Here is a 15664-nt window from a genome sequence, read left to right on the forward strand (position 1 = left end):
GCCGCGCCCGGGGCCTCCGGCGCCATCCGGCCTGGTCGTCCGCGGGGCGCCGCCCGAGGCCATGGCCGCCCGCGGGTGTGCGCTGGAGGCGGTGCCGCTGCCCCCCGAGGTGCGGGAGAGCCTGGCCGAGCTGGAGCTGGAGCTGTCGGAGGGTGAGCGCGCGCCGACCCCGCCCCGACCCGGGACCCGGGGGCTGACCCGACCCTGACCCCGCCCCGCCCCGCCCCCGCCCCGGGGGCCTGACCCCGACCCCGACCCCGGGATCCTGATCTGACCTGACCCGACCCCTGGACCCGGACCCTGACCCCTGGACCTGGACCCGGACCCCAACCCAGGGTCCTGACCCAACCCTGACCCCAACCCCAGACCCATACCCAGAGTCCTGACCCCGACCCTGACCTGGACCAGGGACCCAGACCCGGGATCCCGACCTGACCCTGACCCCAACCCCAACCCCCACCCCAGGACCCAGGACCCCCGACCCTGACCCAACCCTCACTAGGGACCCGGACCCGGGATCCTGACCTGACCCTGACCCCGACCCCAGGCCCAGACCCAGGGTCCTGACCTCAGACCCGGACCCTAGACCCAGACTCAACCCCAACCCTAACCCCGGACCCCGACCACAGGATCCTGACCTGACCCCGAGATCCCAACCCCAAGACCCCAAACCCTGACCCCGGGTCCTGACCCCAGACCCGACCCTGACGCCAGACCCCAACCCTGGGATCCCGACCTCAACCCTGACCCCAGGACCCCGACCCCGGACCTCAACCCCGACCCAGACCCTGACCCTGGACCCCGACCCTCACCTGGGACCCCAGCCCTCCCCAGAGATCTGGACATGGCCCCCCCCAGCGCCAGTGCCCTGCGGGTCCGGGGTGGCTTGGCCTCCAGCTCGTGAGTCTGGGTGGGAAGGGGCGCCTCTGGGAGCTCCAAGCGGGGCCTGCTTCCTGGGGCGCGTCCCAGGGCCGGGCGCCCAGCACCCGGCACCTGCCTCTCGGCCGCGCGGTCTAAAGGAACACCTGCGGAGCCCTGAACGCTTAGAACGAGGTTGTTGCCCCATTTCCGGAATTTTAAAAAATTAAAAAAAAAGAAAAGCTGAATGAATGGTTGCTTGTTAAAGAGAGACGGGAGTGATTGCACTTCAGCGGCAGGCGGCTTCCTCTGGAATCCTCTCTCCCGGGCTTGCATCCTGATGTTCTGTTTGGATCCGCGCTCGGAGCGAGCTCTTGCCCCGCGTGGGGCAGCGGGGGCCTTTGAGGAAACGTGGCTCAATGTTTGAGTCTGGTCTTGAAACCAAAATGGATTTTCAGTTTTTAGATTCGATGGTTTCATAGCCCAGTTATTACCACGTTGGTGAGCGCGTGCATGGGCGCCCCGGTAATGTCCCCACGCTCAGGGCAGTGGGCGCACGGGTACCTGCTCTGAATTGAACATTGAAATTGTTTGGGTCTGTGGCACGTGTTCTTTAATAGAAGCGCGAGAAGGGGGTGGACTTGAGCATTCTTTGCGATGAGATGCTCTCGAGAACGGGCTTCGGGGGAGGGCCCCGGGCTGCAGGCTTCACACAGCAGGTACCTTCCGCAGAGTGCTCCTAATTTCTGCCCCTGTTTTTGTTATTCTCTCAATTTGTGGTTCATGGTTGTATGTTCGAGGGCTTTCTAGGAGCTGACAGATGAGATTGGACCCCTTCCTGAAAGAACCTTGTAATTCATGTTACTTCAGCGAAAAAAATCTCATCCGTGGACTCCGTGGGTGCCGTCCCCACTTCGGCCGAGTGCGCAGCCACCTCGATGAGTAAGGGGCGGCCGCGGGCGCTGGAAGGTGGCTTCAGCCTGGAGGGTGTGGACTGAGCGTTGACAGCGCAGGGTGCAGCGCGCCAGGGAGGCGGGAGCCCTGGCCTCGGTCCCAGCTTCTAGACTCGCCTGACACCTTTCTTTTGGCCCAAATAGGTCAGTGATTACGGGGCCCAGTCCTGCGCGGCCCTGCCCCCAGGTGTTCCCGCACCTTTGCGAGGAACCTTGTGATGTGGACGCAGGGCCTCCCCGGTGGGCGTGGAGATACCCCACGGTAGGGACGGCGGCTGGCAGCCGGTCCGCGCCCCCGGCCTCCCAAGCTTGGGTGAGGTCAACTGTGGAAGGTGCACAGCAGCCTGTGGGCATCCCATAGCCGTCGGAGAGATTGCGGCGGAGCACATGATCGTGCCCAGACCCCGGGAGGTGCCTTATTTGTATGATGAACGGGGTGTCGTTAGTGAAGCACAGTCCTTTTTTTTTTTTTTTTTTTTTTAAGATTTTATTTATGGGGGATCCCTGGGTGGCTCAGTGGTTTAGCGCCTGCCTTCGGCCCAGGGCCTGATCCTGGAGTCTCCGGATCGAGTCCCACGTCAGGCTCCCTGCATGGAGCCTGCTTCTCCCTCTGCCTGGGTCTCTGCTTCTCTCTCTCTGTATCTCTCATGAATAAATAAATACAATCTTTAAAAAAAAAAAAAGATTTTATTTATGTATTCCTGAGACACAGAGAGAGAGGCAGAGACCCAGGCAGAGGGAGAAGCGGGCTCCCTGCAGGGACCCTGACGTGGGACTCATCCCGGATTCCAGGGTCACGCCCCAGGTCAAAGGGAGATGCTCCACCCCCGAGCCCCCGAGCGCCCCATTGTGAAGCACAGTCCCACAGCAACCAAAATTCATTTTGTTGTCAACGTTTAAAACTTGGATCAAGTAGAAGTAGGAAGTGCGCCTCCCCTCCCCCATCACACAAGGGAGCGGTAGACCTCTGATCAGAATAAAGTCCTGTCGAGCAGGCTCAGGTTTGTCTGGAAGAGAATGGTGCGCACCGTCCAGGTGACGCGGAGCCGGGCAGGCTACGGGAGAGCGGAGCCCGCCAGACACGGCGCTGCCGCATGGAGGCTGGTGGGGGTAGAAACCTGGATAATCTGGAAAATCCTGCACAGCTTCCTTGGGCCTGTACACCAGTAGGGACTAGTTGAAAGTGTGGCCCTGCCTTTGTTCACTCCCGTGTGGCCTCGGTCTCGCACCCTCCCTGGGTTGTCGGCATTAGTCACTGTAATCGGGGTCAGCCCTCAGGGGCTTCGGGTCTCAGAACGCAAGGGTGCTTTCCTGTAGGGCCACTTGCTGGCTTTAGGGTATAGATTCCCAGGAGGGAAATAAGGCAGCACTGCGGTCTCCCCCTAACTTTCCAGGCTGTTGCACCCTTTTTGGGATCTCCTTCAAATTAAGATGAAGATGAAAGGTGGAGCTACAAACTCCTCACCCCTTAGACACCTCCCAGCCCCCCCCCACCTACCCTACACAAACACACACGTGGCTCCTCAAAACCTGTGAGGATGTCCATGGGTGAAAGTGACGCTATTAGAAGTGTAACTTTGACTTTAAAAAAGAATCAATTCCCAAACATTGGTGCTTTGCCTATTATAGTGTCAGATTACCTTCTAAATACCTCACAACTCATTTTGTACAGTATCTTGGGGTTATTTATGCTGAACTGCCTTAAAAACCTGGTTGGTGGGATGCCTGGGTGGCTCAGCGGTTGAGCGGCTACCTTGGGCTCACGGCGTGACCCTGGGGTCCCGGGATCGAGTCCCGCATCCAGATCCCTGCAGGGAGCCTGCTTGTCCCTCTGCCTGGGTCTCTGCCTTTCTGTGTGTGTCTCTCATGAATAAATGAATAAAATCTTAAAAAACAAAACAAAACCTGGATGGTGGTGTAAAGTGCTGCTTTGTCTGACTGGCCTGCGTGCTTTAGAAAGGAAATTCCTACACAGTCGACTACATTTGTTCCACTCCTGTTTCTTTATTCCCGTTAATAGGTCTGTTTCAAAGCTTTACCTTCAGTCTGTTTCTGGTTTTACGCGTTCTGTTAACAGGGCCTTAGCCTGGATGCGGGCAAACAAAAAGGGGAAAAGCTCTGTGGGTGTAGAGGAAGGGACTTCTTGACAAGCTCTTTTCCTCGTTAAATGTCTTTAATGTCTGTAATTTGTGATATGATTCTTAGTATTCAGAATGGGAGCCTGACCTTGCCTTTACACCATTGAGCACTGGTGGTGCTTCCTAAATACTTTGTGGCGTGTTAAAGTTCTCCCGGCCAGATTCTTTTCGTCCCTCAAAGCCCAGCCCAGGTGCCTTCTTAGTTTGAACCTTCCCTGATCATCTCCGACATGGCTACTTTCTTATCACACTTGCTCCCGCTTTTGGAATTCTTGGCACTTACTGTTTTTTGTATTTGTTATTTGCATATATCTCTGCGCTCTGCGACTGCCGAGTGCCCACTGGGTGCTGGCCGATGCTTTGGCTCTCCGGTCAGGGTTGGCTCTGTTTCTCCAGTGGTCCCCTTTGCACACTGTTTTATTAAAAAGTGATGCAGATACAGGGGCAGAGAAGTGACACAGTCCAAAGGAAATGTAGGGTAGAGTGAGTGCGTGTGAGTGCGAGTGAGCGAGTGTGAGTGCGTGTGCGTGTGAGTGTGGTGCCCTGCTCCCCTCCCAGGTGTTCTCTGGTGTCCGTTTCCTGACTGTCCTTCCAGAGAGATCTGCCAGGGGCTCCTAAATGGTGGTATAAAAGTATAAAAGACCCTTTCTGGGTGCCTGTGAAGGAAACCTTTTCATAATGACACTGAGATGTCATCTCTGCTTTCTGTGTTTGTACCGATGGTGCAGAAGCAGTGCGGGCACCTTTGCGCCAGTCGAGGCCAGGCCCCAGTGAGCAGCAAAAACAGGCGTCACTTTCACTTCAATGTATCCTCCCTTGATGAAGCAATAAAAATCAATTTTCTTAGGTCTCGACCCTTGAATGCCCATCTTTTTAATAGTCCCTGTGAGAAAATGGAAAGTGCCGCGCAGAGAGGGCAGGGCCTGTTGTGAGGAACAGCACTTGTGTATTTTGAGTGTGAAGAGGACAAGCCACTTCTGTTGCAGAATGCCGTGTTTACTTGAAAAATGGTTGTAGGACAAACCGTGTTTACCGAGACTTAGGTGTCTGGTGGACGTTTTCTGGAACATAAATGAGCGAAAACAACTGTCAGAATTTAGGGCCAATGATAATATTCGTGCTTTTGAACAAAAACTAAAATTTTATACGACTTATCTGAGCATGCCAGCTTCTTATTAAATACTTTTCTTGATGAGCTCAGTGACAATGTCAGTTTTTGAAATTATATGATGAAATATGTCAACATTAAGAAGATCTACATGATTCTGTGAACCATTATTTTAAAGATTTTATTTATTTATTCATGAGAGACAGAGAGAGAGGCAGAGACACAGGCAGAGGGAGAAGCAGGTTCCACGCAGGGAGCCCCACGTGAGACTTGATCCCGGGACCCCGGGGTCACGCCCTGAGCCAGAGGCAGACACTACTCAACCCCTGAGCCACCTGGGCACCCCGTGAACCAGTATTTTCTAAATATCAATGTATTGTATTACAAATTTGTGCACAGATTAAAGATCCAATCAAAATATAGACCATTAGGTTGTGATGTAACAGTACGAGAAGTTCCTCGAAGGTTTTAGACTCCACGTTGCAACTATTCTGTGAGAAACTACCACTGGCCTAGTTTTGATGGCGTGGCGTTGAGGAGGGCGCACAGCGATCCGTAAAGGCCCCTGAAGCCCTCCACCCTTGCCAGCACGTCTGTGTGAGGCTGCATTGGCCTTGCAGACTTCAGGCCGAGCTGCATGTCGCAACAGGTTGAGCGCTGAGGCCGGTCAGAGAATCTATCCAATCCAGTCAATCCAATCTTCCTGTTTCCTACGAAGCCAGGTATTAAAGGGACTTGTAGGGACACCCGGGGGCTTAGTGGGTTGAGCGTCTGCCTTCAGACCAGGTTGTGATCTCAGGGTCCTGCGATCGACGGGGAGCCTGCTTCTCCCTCTGTCTCATGCTCTCTCTGTCCTCAAAATCTTTAAAAAGAGAGAGAGAGACTTATAAAAGTAAACCAATACCTGCACTCACTGAATATTTTTGGCCTTGGAAATCTATTATTTTTTATTAAAAGTATATTAATGTAACATGGTTTGGTATAAACAAATTCAAGTTAATTATAAAATTTCACTATTTTAATTTCTAATATGGTAAATGTTGATTCATATAACACATACAAACATAAGCTCTTTGAGGTTTTCAGTAGTTTTTAAGTGTGTGAATGGGTCCTGAGTCCAGAACCTTTGAGAAGTGCTAGTCCATGCAACTCTTAACACAACTTTTAAGGAAATATTCAAATGCCCTTGTGTATTTCTTTATACTTTTTGTAACATTTTTTAGCTGTGTTGGTATAATAAGGATTTCTGTTTATATTTGTAAAGACAATCAGATATTTCCATTTATAAAATATGCTCTAAAGTCTCTGAAAATTATACTAATTGCTTCTATGTCCCACTTTACATGATTCAGGAGTATTCCGTTTAGAATTTCTTTTCTTTTCATAGAGAATCATCCTAGCACAATTGTCTCTTCACAAACTTTTTTTTTCCTTACAGAATTTTGCTCTATACATTTTTAAAAGAGTGTCAATACTGATCTCAGTTCTAATACCCTAAAACTTTGCACGTACTGTTCATTCCGTTCATTGCCAACTATTCTGCACTGCTGAATTCCTGCCTTTGTTTAAACTTCACTTTCTCTTTGGAGTTGGCCTTCCTCTGAGAAGCACCCCGTCCTCCGGTGCGGCGCCTGCTGCTCCGCAGCCCCGTGCTCCCCCTGGTAGCGCTGCTGTAGGGCTCATCACACGCTGTACTTCTCCGTTTGCTTGTCTTTGCTCGGCTACCTCAGAGGAGCACTTCAAGCGGCAGTTGGGATCTGTTCACTTTATGTCCTCAGCACCTGGCATGTTTTAGGCTTTTTTTTTTTTTAAAGGATTTTATTTATTCATTCATGAGAGACAGAGAGAGAGAGAGAGAGAGAGGCAGAGACATAGGCAGAGGGAGAAGCAGGCTCCATGCAGGGAGCCCAACGTGGGACTCGATCCAGGACCCCGGGGTCACGCCCTGAGCCGAAGGCAGACGCCCAACCACTGGGCCCCCCGGGCGCCCCTGAAAACACATTTTTATTTCATCTTTTCATGTGTTCTTTTACCTGACGTGATATGCAACATTTATTTAAAATAGAACTGAATTCACACAGTGTTTGGTCACTGTCCTGGGTTGTGGCTGAGGCAGGGCTGAGGCAGGGAGGCCTGAGTTCCTTATTCGGCTCTGCCAGTTCCCAGTAGAGCCTCTGAGCCTGATTGTCGCGTCGCATTTTGTTCGCAGTGAGCTTGCTTCTGCGTAAGACTGACGATCTCTGTGGATCCATCTTTATTAAAAAGCTCATCTGAGGTTTCCGATAGTGCACGTGTGTGTTCGAAGGGCTAGGAAATGACGCACCACACGGCGAGGAGACACCCGTGTCATCGGTGAAGGATCTGACACCCAAGAGGAGCTGCCTGTGCCGTTTGTTGGCCAGGGTCACTTGCGCTGGTGCAGCGGGGCCCTGCCCTCCGCGCAGGCGTGAACGGCCTCCGTCGTCAGATTCCCGGGGCTCGGAGGCCGCACCTCAGACGGTGGCGGGGCAGCTCACCAGGGCCTCCTTTCCAGCTTTGCTGCTCCTCAGCTTGTGCCCCTGGCTTGGCCCTGCCACTGTTTCCGGAAACATCGAAATCAGCATCGTTTTGAGATAACGGGTATAGAAATGAGGGGTTCTAGCCTCATGATTAGGTGCTCGTGGTGTTGTGGACTGACTTGTGTCCCCGCGATGCCCGCGGGACTGCATTAGAGGGGGTTAAGGTCACAGGAGGTCACGTGGTGCTTGGCCACTGGGGTCAGCGTCCCTGTCACGCGAGCCGCCGGGGGTGTGCGTGGGGGGTCCACGCAGCTGAGGACGGAGCCCCAGGCCTTCCTGCCCGCGGGACCGCGCCCACGTAGCTTCTGTGGTTCGAGGCCCATGTGCCCGAGCAGACGACACTGTGTCACGCCGCCCTTGAGCTGGGCCCGGCGGGGGGGGGGTGGGGGGGGTGAGGAGTTTGGGCCTCGGGCCTCGGCAAGTGAGGGGCGTGAGGGCCGAGCCAGGCCCGCCCTCGGGAGCGCAGGTCACCCCCGCCCGGCAGCCGCTCGTCCCACGCGTCCCTGAGGCGCTTGGAGCATGGCTAGCGGGCTTAGGAAATTGAAGTCAGTATAATTGACTTTTACTTAATTAAAATATAATTTTCAGTCTTAAAATTTTAAAATACTCCCACAAAATTAGAAATATAATAGAGATCTTGCCGCGTAAAGTCCTGTTGCCGTGACAGCTGGCGACGAGGAGACAGAGCTGGGGGCGCCCGTCCGCCGGCTCGGCAGGTCCCCGGGAGCCGCGAAGGACCGGAACCAGCGAGCCGCCGCGTGGCTGGGCGCGCATCCCGGGCATCGGGCGCCTCCACGCCGGGAGGAGCTGCCCTGAAAGAACCAGCCGGAAGCCCCCGTCACAATAGCAGAGCCGTATGGTGCCAGGAGTGTCCCGCTGAACCTAAGACGGGCCAGTTGTCCCGCGGAAATTCACGCAAGTTCCCGAGAACCCCCGGGGGACGGAGAGGGCCGGGCTGCGTCGTCGGCTGGGGAGGGACGCTGAATGTCACCTAGGCCTGTTGTCCCGAAATATGTGTAGATGTTGTCTGACCCTCGAGTTTTTTTAGAAATTGTATTTGCTTATTTGAGAGGGAGAACGCGTGTGGGGCTGAGGGGCGGGGGGCAGGGAGCCGCCTGACGATGACCTGGGGCTGCATCCCCGGACTGCGGCATCATGACCTGAGCCGGCGGCGGACGCTTTACCGACTGAGCCACCCAGGTGCCCCCGTGACCCTAGGATTTGTAAGAGACTAAACTGCCAAGAAGAGTTGAGACATTTTTCAAGTGGGAAGAAGAAGGTTAAGGCTCATTCCCCACCAGATAAGCAGGACTGATTTTAAACTGTGGCAGTAAATAAATAAACGTGGTGTATTGAGTTATGTGGGAACGGACAGAGCGACCGCTGGGACAAATCAGAAATGCTTCTCCGAGTCGGTGCCAGGACTCTGAGTACAGAAAGACGCTTTAACAGGTTGTGCCAGTGCAGCGACAGGCTGCAAGGGCATGTGGACGACCCGCGCGTGCGCCCTGCCCGAAGACCTGCCGTTAGAACAACGCCCCGAGGATACCCTGCACAGCTCCCCACCCTGCCCTTGGCCGGGGGGGACAACGGGGGCGATTGCGGTGTGGCACGTGTGTGCTTCCCAGAACCCAGGAGATCTTGAAAACAGATGGCCGGTTTTCTGTGTTTGAAAAAGGGCTGGAAAAAAAAAAAAAAGGGCCGGGGTGGTGGCTCTCCTGAGGCGCTCTGTTGGAAGCGGGTCTTCCTTACTGACAAATGGTGGGCACAGGCGAGCTGGTGCGGAGACGCCCCGAGGCGGAGGCGGCTCGGGTCCTCAGCCTCCTCTCTCTGGTCTGGAGCCGTGTTTTCTGGCGCATGCGGAGGCCGGGTTGGAGGAGCACAAAGGTGGACGCAGAGGAGCTACAGAGCGCGTTGCAGGGATGGGGGGCCGTGGAACGGAGAGAATGGTCTGAAAGAGAACCCATGGAACTCGGAAAGAACGTGTGCGCTTTCTACCTGTGGAGTGTGGGGCGTCCGGGGGCATTTGGAGATGTATGACTGGTACTTTCTAGAAAGGCTTGTGTAGGAGTAGAGATCGGGAGTCCTTGGGAGGAAATCATGAAGTCCTAGGACAAAATCATGGGGAACCAGACTCATGAAGGAAAGACAGAGAAAGGGCGCCACAGCAGGAGGAGTGTGGGCATCTGGGCAGGGGAGGCAGGAGAACGGGCTTCACCACAAGGTCGACGTGACCACCATCAGGTAAACATGAGTTCGTCTCCCAAATCTCATAGAAATGGTAGAAATTTTATTTATTACTTTTTAAACTTTATTTATTTAAGTAATCTCTGCCCCCAACAAGGGTTCAAAGTCAGGACCCGGGGATCAGCAAGCAGCCTTGGGCTCCTCTGACTCAGCCAGCCCGGTGCCCTGAAATAGTAAAAATTTTAAAAATTAAAAAGAAATTCATAGCAGTCTAGATTCTGGAAAGCCAGAAAGGTGGATAAGAAGAGCAAGCCCCGTCCTGCCTAGGTAGGGAAGATAGGAAATGAGGCAGAGTCATAACAAAAGGACGGTGTTCTTTGAACCAAGTCGGGGAGGGCTAGTGGTGAGAGGTGGTGGCGAGGAGGGGATGTAGTTTCCAGGGGTTCTGCGGGGCCCACATGCCACTCCCTTAGAAGGACGCACGTTGTCTGGGGGCGAGGGGCTCCGCCGGAGCAGAGTCTCCATTTGGCTCCTCAGGAGAGTTCGCCCGAATAGGAGGGTAGGAGATGCGCAGCTGAGAGGCTGGAACCGCACCCGAGTGGATGGTGTTTAGGTTCTCCTTCCAGTTGCAAGAGTATTCTGAGTTCTGATCATGAGTGTCCAATAAGAATCATACCCTAGTGGGCTTTATCTCACCAAGTAATGTTTAAAACCATTCTTGAATGACGTGTCTACTATTTTAATTTTTATTTATTTTAAAATCTTTCTTGAAAAAGCAGTCAGAGTGAGTCTTATTTTTTTAAAGATTTATTTGTTTATTCATGAGAGATACAGAGGGAGAGAAAGAGAGGCAGAGACAAGCAGAGGCAGAGACCAGGCTCCTCACAAGAGCCCCACATGAGACTCGATCCCAAATCCCGGGATCACGACCTGAGCAGACACTCAACCGCTGAGCCACCCAGGTGTCCCTATTTTAAAAAGTAATGTCTACACCCAACATGGGGCTGGAACGCACCACCCCAAGATCAGGAGCCCCACTCTCCCCTGGCTAAGCCAGCCAGGCACCCCTGGCTGCTATTTTTAAAAGGTGTGTTTTCTATTACATATGTATGTAATACAAAGTTGGTGGCCAAGAGCTGTATTTTTTAAAGCTTTTATTTATTTATCTATTTGAGAGAGAGAGTGAGATCACAATCCAAGCCAAAATCAGGAGTTGGATGCCCAACCGACTGAGCCACCCAGGTGTCCGCGACGGGCTGTATCTTTCTGGAAGAGCCTTGTTACCCTTCTCTGTGACATTGCTGTGTCTCCTTGTGTGTTCAGCGTCTTACTTCAGTGAAATGGGATAATTTAGACAAGCTCATGAGGACCCGGGAATGGAAGGCCGACATTTGCACTGACCGAGGACTCTGATCCTTGGGAAGTGCAGCCTGGCCAACTGCAAAATTCAACTTGAGAGTCTTTTAAGAGTCAAAGCTGTGGTGTGGATGATTACTTCTTGTTTAATCTTTTTTCTAATATTTGTAGTATTTCAAACATAACAGAAAAGTAGAGAGAATCATGGTATATGCACCCATGTACCTACCACCTGATTTTTCAAAAAATTAGGATTTTGGAAGGGTGGATTTTGTCATATTAGCTTCCCCCGTAGGCCACGTGGAGAAGGGTTCCCCAGGGGAGGCTTTGAGGCCTCGGTGCACACACAAGCCAGCATGGTAAGAACTCCAGAAAAGAGGAATGGAGAGCACCTTCCATCTGGGTCAGGCTCACAGGGTGGCTGCTGGTGGGAAGTAGAGGCCTCAGAGCAGGCTCAGTTTTGGACTAAGTGGACGCAGGTGGGTTGGGGCAGCTTTGGTATGAGTGTCCCGGTCAGCCGGCTCTGGCCACAGCTCCTCTGTCACCCTGTCTGTCGAGGTGCCGCTGCTAGACCAACACACAGTCAGGGTCATTCAGGTTATCGGTGCAGCCACAGCGTTGGGGTACACCTGGCTTTGTTGACCGAGACATGTTTGCCCTGCCACAGTGACTCAGGAAGTGCGGGTTCTCCCTCCTGAGAGCATAGCCATTCTGAAGACCACACGTGGTTCTTACTGGTCTCTCATTGTAATGCCCATACGGGAAGTCCCGCCAGAATCCTGTCGTGATCCCTCTGAGCCTGTGAACACTGCCATGTTTGGGAAAAGCAGTTTTGCAGATGTGATTGAGGATCTGGAGAGGGGTCGCCTGGGTTCTTTGGGTGGAACTTACGTGCCATCCAGCGTGTCTTTAGAAGACAGAGGCAGAGGGAGAGTGGACCCACACAAATGGAGGGGGTGGGGGACAGCACAGCCGACCTGGGAGTGATGTGGCCCCGGGTTGGGGGATGCTGGCAGAGTCCAGGAGCGGATTCGCCCCCGCAGGCCTCAGAGGTCACCCTGACTCTGGCTCCGTGAAACGGACTCTGGAGTTCCAGCCTCCAGAACTGTGAGTAAGGAAGTGTTCTTGTTTTAAGCCACCAAGTTTGTGGCAATTTGTTACAGCAGCTGCAGGATATGAGTCTGCTCACCTCAAGGCCTGCTGCATACATAGAGAAGATGTTTTCTTTTTTATTCTAATTACCTCTTTGTGAATTTTTAAAAATATATTTTATTATTTATTCATGAGAGACACAGAGAGGCAGAGACACAGGCAGAGGGAGAAGCAGCGTTCCCGCGGGGAGCCCGATGCGGGACTCAATTCTGGGACTCAGGGTCACGCCCTGGGCTGAAGGCAGATGCTCCACCGTTGAGCCCCCGGGTGCCCCTCTGTGTATTTTTCTTAGCTCTTCCCTCCCTTTTGGGTTAGACGATCTCCCTTGAAGTGCACTCACTCTCGCAGACCCTTTATTCCCCGTCTTCACTCTGCCATGACGACTTCCCAGGGGACATCCCATCTCCACTGTCGTGTTTTCATTTCTAATTCCCATTTCCCACTGGTTCCCACTGAACTGCCTGACATCCTCTCTCCATTCAGTCATGACAATAACCCTTTCCTTTTTTTTTTTTTTTAATTTTTATTTATTTATGATAGTCACAGAGAGAGAAAGAGAGACAGACAGAGACATAGGCAGAGGGAGAAGCAGGCTCCATGCACCGGGAGCCCAATGTGGGATTCGATCCTGGGTCTCCAGGATCGCGCCCTGGGCCAAAGGCAGGCGCCAAACCGCTGCGCCACCCAGAGATCCCACAATAACCCTTTCATTTAATTCTTTGAATGTATCCTCCTTTGACTCTTGAGACACATTTATAGTAGCTGCTCTACGGCCACCGTTTGCCCAGCCAAGTGTCCAGACCATCCCGAGTTTCATTACTGCCGATTGATTTGTTCCTTTAACTGCGCATTACATTGTCTATACCTTTTTGTTTAGTGGGTTTTTTAAAATTGTCTATTGAAATGAGTGATAATACATTCAGGAAGTCTGCATGTTCTCACTCACTGGCTACTGATGTTCGTCCTGGCAGAGAGTCCGTCACTGGGTGATCGTCTTGAAGGTGGCCAAGCCTGGCTTTACACTTTCTTCGGCTGGGTCTGTGGAGACTTCAGAGTGATTCCTAAGCTCCTTCTCTTGGTGGGACTCAGATGCCAAACTGTCTTCTCTGAAAGTGCTGTCCTGGGTTGGCTTTTTAGGGCAGGTCTGGAGCAGGCCTCACCGTAGGTATGGTTGCTGCTCCCTGGGTGTGGCTGTACGGGGTCTTAGCAGGTTGCTGGGGGGGTGCTGCATGCTCCATCCTTTTTTTTTTTTTTTTTTTAAGATTTTATTTATTCATGAGAGACTCAGAGACAGAAGCAGAGACACAGGCAGAGGGAGAAGCAGGCTCCATGCAGGGAGCCCGAAGCGGGACTTGATCCCGGGACCCTGGGATCATGCCCTGGGCCAAAGGGAGACGCTAAACCGCTGAGCTGCCCAGGGATCCCCATGTTTTTTCTTTTATGGTTAGTAATCTTCGTGTCCTATATAAGAGTTCTTTCCCTACCTCATGGTCATGGATATATTCTTTTATATTATTTTTAAAGAGATTTATTGATCTTTCACATTTAGATGCATAGTCCACCTGGAATTGAATTTTGTGAGAAAGAGTCATTTCGTTTCTGTTTCATGTGGATACCCTGTTGACCCAGCATATTTATGGAGAAGGCCATCTTTTCCCTACTGCTCTGGACTGATGCCTGGTCCCTTCCTCTCCTTGTCTCCCTTAGCATCTCACTCTGCTCTCTACTTAGCTTCACAGCACGTGTTCATGTCTGGTCAAGTCTGCCCCTTTCTGTTTCTCAAGTTTGAGTTGCTAATCTCGGCCCTTTGCATTTTTCCATGTGCATTTTAGCATCAGCTTGTCTATTTCTACACACATACACACAAAAACCCTCCAAGAGTTCTGATTATAATTACTCAGACTCTAAAGATCCATTTGGACAGAAATGATATCTTTACAGTGTTGAATATGCAGATTCACAAACATGCTGCATCCCTTCATTTCTTTAGTTCTTTTAAGCTTTACCTCAGTAGTACTTTTAGTTTATTTATTTATGAGACACAGAGAGAAAGCTAGAATGAGCGAAGAGGGGCAGAGGGAGAGGGACAAGCAGGCTCCTTGCTGAGCACAGAGCCCACGTGGTGCTCCTTCCCAGAACCCCAGGGTCGTGACCTGAGCTTAAGGCAGACACTTAACTGACCGACCTACCCAAGCACCTCTGTCTTTTTGTTTTGTTTTGTTTTTAAATCACAGTCCTACTTTTCTAATTCCTTGAACATATTGATCATGGTTATTTTAAAAGGTGGATTTCCTGTCTGTATTTTCCTGTTATCTGTTGGTTTTCATGGGTTATAGTCACAGCTTCCTGTTGCCTAGAGGCCAGACACTGTAGGTGTAGCAATGATTTGTGACTGTAGATGTTTCTGTGTGTAAAGGGTGGATGGACCGGGGGTGCATACAGTCCAAGATCACCTTAATCCATGTACAGAGAGAGTGCTTTGAAACTAGCTCTTGTCCCTGCGAGGGCTACTCTATTCCCAGTTCATGCCCGAGCTGCGATCCCTCTGGCTCTCCGATAACCTAGGCTGTCTATGGGCCGCCGCCGCCTCCTCCTCCTCCTCAGTGAGTGCTCCACCTCATGAGAGCATGGAAGCTCTGCCTAGCTCGGCTACTTAGTTGTTCCTTTTGGAATCATCAGACCCCCTCCAGTGGGAGTTCTTCACTTCTTTGTTAGTTTCTGGTATCCTCAAACAGATTTCAAAAACATTTCTTTCTTTTTTTTTTTTTTTTTAAGATTTTATTTATTTATTCATGAGACACAGAGAGAGGCAGATACCCAGGCAGAGGGAGAAGCAGGTTCCACGCAGGGAGCCCGACGTGGGACTCGATCCCGGGTCTCCAGGATCGCGCCCTGGGCTGAAGTCGGCTGAGCCACCTGGTGCTGCCCAGAATACACATTCTTCTCAAGCCCACCTGAAGCATTTGCCAAGAGAGACCACATTCTGGGCCGTAAAACATATCTTCACAAATTTAAAAGAATAGAAATCATACAATGTTTGCTCTCAAACCACAATAGAATTGAACTAGAAATCAATAACAAAGAGAACTCAAAATATGTAGATTAAACAGCATAATTCTAAATAAAACAGGTCCAAAGAGAAATCCTAAAATATTTTGAACTAAAAGAAAATAAAAGCACAACTTATTAAAATTTGTGGGATGCAGCAAAAGCAGTACTTGAAGGGAAACTTACAGCATTAAGAAGAAAGATCAAAAGTCAGTAACCTGAATGGACATTGGGGGCATTAGGCTGAGTGAAATAAGTCAGGCAGAGAAAGACAAATACCGTATGATCTCATTTATATGTGGAATC

At 51.5% G+C, this 15664-nt stretch overlaps 1 protein-coding gene across 7 annotated transcripts in view; it reads left to right on the forward strand.

The window, feature by feature from the left end:
• Positions 1-15664, forward strand: part of DIP2A (disco interacting protein 2 homolog A) — a 92618-nt gene continuing 76954 nt past the window's right edge. For all 7 annotated transcript variants that reach the window (XM_072807279.1, XM_072807282.1, XM_072807285.1 and 4 more), the window contains exon 1: positions 1-152. In XM_072807279.1, coding sequence (XP_072663380.1) covers positions 62-152 — 91 coding nt within the window. In that variant the 5' untranslated portion in view covers positions 1-61. The remainder of the gene's footprint in view (positions 153-15664) is intronic.

Source organism: Canis lupus, chromosome 30 (genome assembly GCF_048164855.1).
Source record: "Canis lupus baileyi chromosome 30, mCanLup2.hap1, whole genome shotgun sequence".
Classification (NCBI taxonomy): Eukaryota; Metazoa; Chordata; class Mammalia; order Carnivora; family Canidae; genus Canis; species Canis lupus.